Source organism: Crocuta crocuta, unplaced genomic scaffold (genome assembly GCF_008692635.1).
Source record: "Crocuta crocuta isolate KB4526 unplaced genomic scaffold, BGI_CrCroc_1.0 scaffold317, whole genome shotgun sequence".
Classification (NCBI taxonomy): Eukaryota; Metazoa; Chordata; class Mammalia; order Carnivora; family Hyaenidae; genus Crocuta; species Crocuta crocuta.
In genome coordinates this window covers 5,674,337-5,684,556 of record NW_027530984.1, presented here as the reverse complement: position 1 = coordinate 5,684,556, position 10,220 = coordinate 5,674,337, and the positions used below count along the sequence as shown (strand labels likewise).

The 10,220-nt window shown below is 35.6% G+C and overlaps 1 protein-coding gene and 1 non-coding gene across 11 annotated transcripts in view; both read right to left on the bottom strand.

Moving 5' to 3' along the window:
- Window positions 1–10,220, bottom strand: part of OSBPL8 (oxysterol binding protein like 8) — a 154,838-nt gene that overhangs the window by 44,041 nt on the left and 100,577 nt on the right. For all 10 annotated transcript variants that reach the window (XM_077770222.1, XM_077770212.1, XM_077770218.1 and 7 more), the window contains one exon: window positions 5,833–5,903. In XM_077770222.1, the coding sequence (XP_077626348.1) occupies window positions 5,833–5,903 (71 nt within the window). The remainder of the gene's footprint in view (window positions 1–5,832; window positions 5,904–10,220) is intronic.
- Window positions 4,935–5,061, bottom strand: LOC144236605 (small nucleolar RNA SNORA41). The gene has a single exon (XR_013336625.1). It is a non-coding gene; the product is annotated as a small nucleolar RNA SNORA41 (small nucleolar RNA).

Sequence of the window (10,220 nt, the reverse complement as noted above, 5' to 3'; positions counted from 1 at the left end):
CAAATTATATATATATAATACATATATATATAATTTTGAGATATATATATATCAAAAAAATTACCACCATGGTAGTCCCATGACCAAGTGAGATTTATACTTGGGTTGCAGGGCTGGTTCAATATCCGCAAAACAATCAATATGATTTATCACATCAATAAAAGAAAGGACAAGAACCACACGATCCTCTCAATAGATGCATAGAAAGCATCTGACAAAATACAGCATCCTTTCTTGATAAAAACCCTTAAGAAAACAGGGATAGAAGGATCATACCTCAAGATCATAAAAGCCATATATGAAAGACCCAATGCTAATCTCATCCTCAATGGGAAGGACTGAGAGCTTTCCCTTTAAGGTCAGGAACAAGACAGGGNCAAATTATATATATATAATACATATATATATAATTTTGAGATATATATATATCAAAAAAATTACCACCATGGTAGTCCCATGACCAAGTGAGATTTATACTTGGGTTGCAGGGCTGGTTCAATATCCGCAAAACAATCAATATGATTTATCACATCAATAAAAGAAAGGACAAGAACCACACGATCCTCTCAATAGATGCATAGAAAGCATCTGACAAAATACAGCATCCTTTCTTGATAAAAACCCTTAAGAAAACAGGGATAGAAGGATCATACCTCAAGATCATAAAAGCCATATATGAAAGACCCAATGCTAATCTCATCCTCAATGGGAAGGACTGAGAGCTTTCCCTTTAAGGTCAGGAACAAGACAGGGATGTCCACTCCCACAACTGTTATTCAACACAGTATTAGAAGTCTTAGCCACACCAATCAGAACACAAAGAAATAAAAGCCATCCATATGGGCCAGAAGGAGGCCAAACTTTCACTCTTTGCAGATGACATGATACTCTATATAGAAAACCTAAAAGATTCTACCAAAAAACTGCTAGAACGGATCCAGGAATTCAGCAAAGTGGCAGGATATAAAATCAATGCACAGAAATCAGTTGCATTCCTATACACCAACACTGAAGCAACAGAAAGAGAAATCAAGGAATCAATACCATTAATTGCACCAAAACCATAAAATACCTAGGAATAAACATAATCAAGAGGTGGAAAATCTATATACACTGAAAGCTATAGAAACCTGATGAGGGAAACTGAAGAAGACACACACACACACACACACACACACACACACACAAAAAGGAAAAATATTCCATGCTCCTGGATAGGAAGAACAAATACTGTTAAAATGTCAGTACTACCCAAAGCAAAGTACATATTCAATGCAATCCCTATCAAAATAACACCAGCCTTCTTCACAGAGCTAGAACAAACAGTCCTAAAATTTTTATAGAACTAGAAAAGACCTCGAATAGCCAAAGTAATCTTGAAAAAGAAAACCAAAGAGGCATCACAATCCCAGACTTCAAGCTGTATTACAAAGCTGTAATCATAAAGACAGTATGGTACTGGCACAAGAACAGACACTCAGATCAATGGAACAGAATAGAGAACCCTTGAAATGGACCCACAAACATTTGGCCAACTCATCTTTGAAAAAGCAGGAAAGAATAATTCAATGGAATAAAGACAGTCTCTTCAGCAAGTGGTGTTGGGAAAACTGGACAGTGACATGCAGGAAAATGAACCTAGATCACTTTCTTACACCATACAAAAAAATAAACTCAACATGGATGAAAGACCTAAATGTAAGGCAGGAAGCCATCAAAATCCTGGAAGAGAAAGCAGGCAAGAACCTCTTTGACCTTGGCCACAGCAACTTCTTACTCAACACGTCTCCCGAGCAAGGGAAACAAAAGCAAAAATGAACTATTGGGATCTCATCAAAATAAAAAGCTTCTGCACAGCAAAGGAAGCAATCAGAAAAACTAAGAGGCAACCAATGGAATGGGAGACCATATTTGCAAATGACATATCAGATAAAGGGATAGTATCCAAAATTTATAAAGAATTTATCAAACTCAACACCCAAAGAACAAATAATCCAGTGAAGAAATGGGCTAACAACATGAACAGACACTTCTCCAAAGAAGATATCCAGGTGGCCAACAGACATATGAAATGATGCTCAATATCACTCATCATCAGGGAAACACAAATCAAAATCACAATGAGATACCACCTAATAGCTGTCAGAATGGCTAAAATCAACAACTCAGGCAACAACAGATGCTGGTGAGGATGTGGAGAAAGAGGATCTCTTTTACACTACTGGTGGGAATGCAAATTGGTACGGCCACTCTGGAAAACAGTATGGAGATTCCTCAAAAAAATAAAAACAGAACTACTCTATAACCCAGCAATTGCACTACGAGGTATTTATCCAAAGGGTACAGGTGTCCAGTTTCAAAGGGACACATGCACCCCAATGTTTATAGCAGCACTATCAACAACAACCAAAGTATGGAAAGGGCCCCAACGTCCATTGATGGATGAATGGATAAAGAAGATGTGATATATGTATACCATGTTGTATTACTCGGGGGGTGCCTGGGTGGCTCAGTTACGCGTCTGACTTCAGCTCAGGTCATGATCTCACAGTTTGTGGGTTTGAGCCCCACATCAGGCTCTGTGCTGACAGCCAGCTCAGAGCCTGGAGACTGTCTTTGGATTCTGTGTCTCCTCTGTCCCTCCTCTGCTCATTCTGTCTCTCTTTCTCTCTCAAAAATAAATTTAAAACAAACATAAAAAAATAACGTTGTATTACTTGGCAATCAAAAAGAATGAAATCTTGCTATTTGCAACTACGTGGATGGAACTAGAGGGTATCATGCTACGTGAAATTAATCAGTCAGAGAAAGACAAATATATGATTTCACTCATATGAGAACTTTAAGATACAAAACAGATGAACATAAGGGAAGGGAAGCAAAAAAATAATATAAAAACAGGGAGAGGGACAAAAATAAGAGATTCTTAAATATGGAGAACAAATAGAGGGTTACTAGAAGGGTTTTGGAAGGAGGGATGGGGTAAATGGGTAAGGGGAATTAAGGAATCTACTCTTGAAATCATTGTTGCACTATATACTATCTTGCATGTAAATTTAAAAAATTAATAAAAAAATAATGTATTTTAAGAAATAACTTAATCCCAAACCTTATGACCAAAATTGCAATATTAATACTTTTTGTGTCAAGTTCAGAAAAGTATAAAGTAAAATTATGATGGGTTCAGTTATGCACAGTGATTAAAGAAAGAATAACAAAACTTTATTTCCTGAAGTTCCTTTAAGGCTAAAATGTTCAGAATTCCATGTGAATGTGGTTTAATGACAAACGCATAAATTTCAAGATTGTTGTGGAAAACAAGAGAGTGGGTTATGTGTTAAAATACTTAAGGACAAACTAGTGCCTATAAATCTCTTCAGCTAACAAAATTAACAAGTATTAAATCTAAAGACAGAATCAATAGATTTCAGCTTGGATAATAATAGGATGAGTATAATTTTATTTACACTAGTTATCATGTTAAGAATCGCACTCATTCACTGTAATTCTTTTTTTTTTTTTCCCCCTAGTAAGCTCTACGTCCAACGTGGGGCTTGAACTCACAACTACAAGACCAAGAGTAGCAAACTCTACTACTGAGCCAGCCAGGCACCTCTCACTGTAATTCTTATTCAAAGAAAATGAATTCTCAAATAGCTACTATTAGTCAGGTATTCTGTCTGGCCCTTGCAGTATCACAGTCTGGGGTGTGGATCTTACCTCCTTTGCACACAGATAAGAAAACTAAAGCCACTCTGAATCACAGCTTTACCCCTCTGACCCTTGAGAGTTCCTTAATTTCTCTAAGTTTGTTTGTTCACTTATAAAATGGGGCCGATAAACACCCATCTTCTAGTATTGTTATGAGAGTTAAGATGACACAGAATAAGCTCTTAATACAAAATAGCTATTAATTTCACTGTAATTAGTAGCTATATAGGTAATGGATGTGAATAAGATCAAGTTCAAATTTTTTATTCTAAAACAGTGCTGTCCAGCAGAACTTTCTGAATGACAGAAATGCCATACTGGCTACTGAGCACTTGAGGTGTGGCTAGTGTAACTGAGGAACTTAATTTCTAATTTCAGTTAATTTAAATTTAAACAGTCATGGGGCGCCTGGGTGGCTTAGTCAGTTAAGCGTCCGACTTTCGCTTAGGTCATGATCTCGCGGTTCGTGGGTTCGAGCCCCGCGTCGGGCTCTATGCTGACTCCCAGCTCAGAGCCTGGAACCTGTTTCAGAGTCTGTATCTCCCTCTCTCTCTGACCCTCCCCTGCTCACGCTGTCTCCTAGAAATTAAAAAAAAAATAAATAAATAAACTTAAACAGTCATATATGATCGGTGCTACTGTACTCAAAGTGCATTTCAAAAGCCTATGTTTCTTTGTTTCTTTCATTGAAGCACGCTGCTCCAGTGAGGTATGTAAACTTTCTTTTTAGGCTCCCTGCTCTCCCTGTTGCCCACCTCCTGGTTTAGAGACTACATATAGGTGGCTGTGATATGTAAATCTGGGTTTAAGTATTTAGACTTCTGAGTAAGAATACTGCTCTACTACGTATGCACCAATTCTGGTATTAACTGCTTGAAAATAGGTCTTTACAGTTCTATAAATGTCACTCTATTTCTAGCCATTGAAGACAAATTATTTCCTCTTTAATTTTCTTTAATAACACATCTCATATAAAATGATCAAGGAGTTTCTTATTTGTATGTTAAGTGTGTATGTATATATATGTGTATATATATATACATATATATACATATGAGGTATTATTAAACTTTCATCCTGAGTACTTTAACACATATGATATTTATGTAATGAATACTTGAAAGTGTGGATAAAACTGATGTAAAATTATATATAAAAATATATCATGGATTCCTCCCAACCATTCCCATGAATGGAAACAAAACTATAGGGTGTTTTTCATCTTCTGTTTGTCACACATATGCCCACTTCAATTTTGCTAAGAGGTGTTTAATCATGTAACAGCTTCTTTCCCACAGAGGTATGCCACAACTGCTACATTAGAACAGCTGTAGACCAGTAGCTGTGGAAGAAAATAATGGGTTTTAAAACCAAAATCCAGTGCTAAGAATAGAGCACTTATTAGTTTAAGAAATAGATTTTCTTACAGTCACTGAAGTTTGATTCCACAAACAAAAGCTACTTCTGTTGTTAAACCTGACCAGAAATAACAGTCAGAAGTCAAATTCCTTAACAAATTAGAGCAACTCTAGTGAATTAGGAACCCAAAGGAAAACTAATATATTACATAATGTTTCTCAAATTTGAATATTTGCTCTTTAAAGAAAAAATTCTCAACAGAAAGACTATGTACAAGTATCCCAGTTTGAGAATTACTAATTTAGAAAACTTTATCTTATTCTATCTGAGATCTTTCAATTGCAGGCTATTACTACAAGAGATCTTTGCCTTTAACTGGTAAAATATATGCATTTTGTCATTCAAATAAACTCAAAACACTTAAGAATTAAAACAAAGCAAAACAAAAGCACCACACAAATACTGAGAATTTCTCTGAATGGAACCCTCAGACTTCAGTCTGGTACTATAATAGCAGACATATCAGAAACAATGTAACTCGGGAGAGAACACACAGGTTACTAACAGACTGTATTTCCAAGTAACCAACAGCAGCCACATCAACCCCAGTGGATATTTTCCGTTTTCGTACACACTACATGATTTAGATAAACCAACATAAAAACATATCATAAAAGTCTGATAGGACTTTAAGTGTTAGTTCCTTATGTTAAATATTAGAAAAATGCTATAATCATGTATTTGGGGACAACACATGCTTACCTTGCTCTTTGACATAGAAAGTGAAGATTCATCTTTATTTTGAGAAATGTCTTCCTTTCCTCTGTCGAAACCTTTAAAAAAATGTCATCATTTCAGTATTACTATATAGCATGTAGGCATTAAAAAGCAAATGCATATAAGTCATCCAATTTCAAATATAAATTATATTTTATGAACACTGGCACAAAAAGCCTATCCAAACACACAGTGTTAAACTATTATAGTTTAAAAGATTTCTACGGGATCATATGTAGTTTAATAACTCTCTAGAATAGGTTAAGGCTTACAAGGCAATGAAGTCTTTTCCTGACCCTGACCCTGTCAAGGTCAAGCTAAATACCTCTTTTCTGTGCGCCCAGAGCACTTTGCATAAATTCAGGCCTCACGGAGCTCTTATTCTAGCGAACTCTTTTCTACCGAAGAATCCTAACTGATAGAAACAACTCCACACACTTTTCACACCTCTTGCCAAACTGGAAACAACTCCAGAACTGGTTTTAAGAGACTAGGGAAATAAACCTTGATTCAGGGACAGACTTCACAAAATCTAACAGTATGCTTACTGTGAGAATTACATGAGGATCCATTTGAAAACACTTAGCATAGCATTTTCCACATAGTACACATTCAACTAATATTAACTCTTAAGATGATTGTTGGCACTAATGCTGTACAAATTCTAAAAAGATAAATCTAAAATGCACAAATGCACTGGGATAAACATGTACAGATTCCTACAACCATGTATGTAACACATTAACATTACACTGTGCCGAAAGCAATTAACAAATTAATATTATAATACAATTAGAGAAATGTTAATACTGAAATTTGTGTGGTCCGCGTAAAAGGAGTACTCATTTTAATAATGTTCCTTCTACTTATGAAGGCAAGTATTATTAACTCTTCCCTATGATTACTTGTTCTAAGTCCAATAAAAGCCTGTATTAAAAATACATATACAATTATTCATAAAGCAGCACTTAAAAATCATCAGTAGTACCACTGCCTGAAGCATTTAAAAATCAGTTCTAATATACCATGATATCATTTAGTCTGCAATGGGTTTATATTAGCTAAAAACAAATCCATTCCAATTTTCTAATCTAGAGGTTTTACTGAATTGTCTTCTATAATATGAAGAAGGATTTGAATCTCTCCTCATTCCCCCAGTGCTGGTAAGGAGAACGATCACTCAAACCCAATAGTAGGAGGAAAAAAACTTCATAAATGCAACATGAAATGTTAAGTAACTTACCAAATCTCAGACTTGAGTATAAAGCCAACCAAAGTTACATAATTCAGTTTAAAAATTCTAAAATATTTATTCAAAATATTTTGTAATACATAATTCTTAATACTAATAAACTCACATGAATTACTTCAAAGATCTAAGTATATGTACAAAAGAACAAAAATTTTCTAAAAGTATATATTGTAAATATTAAAAACTAATGTCATTTATTCTCACAAGAACAGACTTTCATTTCAATTTCTCTAGTGAGGTCTTGGGTTTCAGCTGAATCTAGCCCAATCCATTTATGAGATTAAGAGTAACACCCGTTTTTGGGTCTTTCACACATTATTTTATTTCTTGTGTATATTTTAAATTTCTTAATGTTTATTTTTGAGAGAGAGAGACAGAATGTGAGTGGGGGAGGGGCAGAGAGAGAGGGAGACACAGAATCCAAAGCAGGCTCCAGGCTCTGAGCTGTCAGCACAGAGCCTGACGCGGGGTGAACCCACGAGAGGTGAGATCATGACCTGAGCCAAAGTCAGATGCTTAACTGACAGCACCACCCAGGTGCCCCCACACATTATTTTAAAAGCACAATAGTAAATTAAAACAAAAGTCAAAGTTATAAATCTGAATAGACTTTAACATGAAAATATGTCTCACAGAAAGTTTCAAATGTTACAAAAGGACACTCATAAACCTTTGTTGTAGATTTCCTGTCAAACTCAGTAAATGATTAATGATTTAAAAGCTGGCCCTGATGACTCCCATGTTACTTAGAATTACAGAGGGATAAAGCAAAATGCCAAGACTGGTCAAATACTTGGGGTTTCAACTAAGGGTAAATACAAGTAGATAATCAGCATAATATGCAAGGAATATAAAAAAATGTCCAAAAGCCTTAAGAAGGAAATATTGCCAGGTTGTACACTAAGTTTTCAAGGGTAATTCCAAAATAAGCAAAGCACAAAGTGCCACTCTTGACACTTTAGTCTGCATACAGCTCGTTTCCTAAAAATGTGTAAAATAAAAGTATATTTATTACAAGCCAAAAGAGCTCTGTCAAAATACTTCTTAGGCTTTTGTTTCGTTTTTACCATGTGTGGGGATTCAAAATACTTTAAAATTACTCCTTTATTTTTTAAAAGTGATATTTATAGACAAAATCCTGAAGCCTATAACACATCAATGACCATTACTAATAACATAGAACAGGGGTGCTTGGGTGGCTCAGTCAATTAACTGTCCCGCTTTTGATTCTGGCTCAGGTCACGATCTCCTGATTTGTGAAATACAGCCCGGGGTCCGGCTCCTCACTGACAGCACTGAGCCTGCCTGTGATTATTTCTCTAACTCCCCCGCTGCCCCTTCCTGCTCTTGTACACCCTCTCCTTAAATAAACAAACTTCAAAAAAATGCAGAACAATTTCAGATCATGACTTTTTAGCAAGTTTGCTTACTGGTGACTTTAGTAGTAATTTATTTTCCTACTATCTTCCCCACTGCCTCAATGATACAGAAACCTATATCCCCATCAAAATGCTAGAATTAAAAATGCTAATACTTCCCAAGTATAGATGAGAATGCGGAGCACTGGAAGTCTATCTGCTCCTGGTGAGAGTACAAAGTTTACTACTTTGGTAAACTATTTCAAAGTATGTACTAAATTTGAATGTATGGATATTCTAACACAAAGCAATTCTAATCCTAGATATACCCAAAAGAAATAGTTGTGTATATTCATCAAAAGAAGGTACAAAAATGTTCAAAGCAGCTTGGTCACAATAGCTAAAATCTGAAACCAACTCAAATGGTTATTAATAACAGAATATATTGTAGTATATTTACATAATGGAATATTACACAGTAATGAAAAAGAACCAATTATTACTATAGAAAATAGACATAAACACTGCATGAAAGAAGCCATGCCCTCCCATTAAAGAAAAAAAAGGCACAAACTGTATGATTCCATTTATATAAAGTTGAAAAAACGGCAAATCTAATCTATAATGTTAGAGGTTGTTATAGGGGTCTATCTATGTTGTAGGAGGAACTGACTTAGAGGGGGATGAGGGAGTCTTCTGTGGATTTGGGAACTATGTAAAATATAGCTCTTAAAATTCAAAAAGCTATACATTTAATATGTAAGTTATGCCTCAAAAAAAAAATAAATAAAAGGGGCACATGGAGGGCTCAATCAGTTGAGCATCCAACTCTTGATTTCAGTTCATGTCATGATCTCACAATATGTGAGATTGAGCCCTGCGCTGGGCTCTGTTGGGCTCTGCACTGACAGTGTGATAGAGTCGGCTTGGGATTCTTGCTCTCCTCACTCTCTGCTGCTCCCCCATTTGCATATTCTCTTTCTCTCTCTCTCAAAATAAATAAACATTTTTAATGGGGAAAAATAAAAATATAAATTATAAATAAGTAAATACATAAATAAAAACTCACCCAGCCTTCTCTTTTCTTCTGGTTTATTAGACTTCTGCTTTGGCATCCTTCCTCAGTCTATATCCCTGTAACCAATTCTGTACCTAGCTAATTCTGATTCATTCATCAATAATGATAATTAACATAATATTAATGAAAACAAGAAAGCAACCAATGTCCATTTGTAAGAACACTTGTGATTATGACACTTATTCTAGATGCTTTAGTTTCTAATCTTGAAAACACCACCACAAAAATTCCCAGATACTGGGGTGCCTAGGTGGCTCAGTCAGTTAAGCGTCCAACTTCAGCTCAGGTGATGATCTCACAGCTTGTGAGTCTGCTCCTCACGTCAGGGTCTGTGCTTTGGATTCTGTGTCTCCCTCTCTCTCTGCCCCTTCCCAGCTCACACTCTGTCTCTCTCTTCCTCAAAGGTAAATAAACATTACAACACATTTTTTAAAAAATAAATTTATTTAAAAAATCCCAAATATTAACTCTATTCTATATAACTGAAAAAGCCAAGGCTCCCAGAAATTAAGTAACTTGATTAATGTCAATAAGTCAAAGTATCAGAACAGACACAAACTTAGGTCTAACTTTAAAATTCATGCTGTTTTTATGGGGCACCTGGGTGGTTTAGTCAGTTAAGCTTCAGACTCTTGATTTCCACTCAGGTCATGATCTCACAGTCATGCGCTTGAGCCCTGCATCG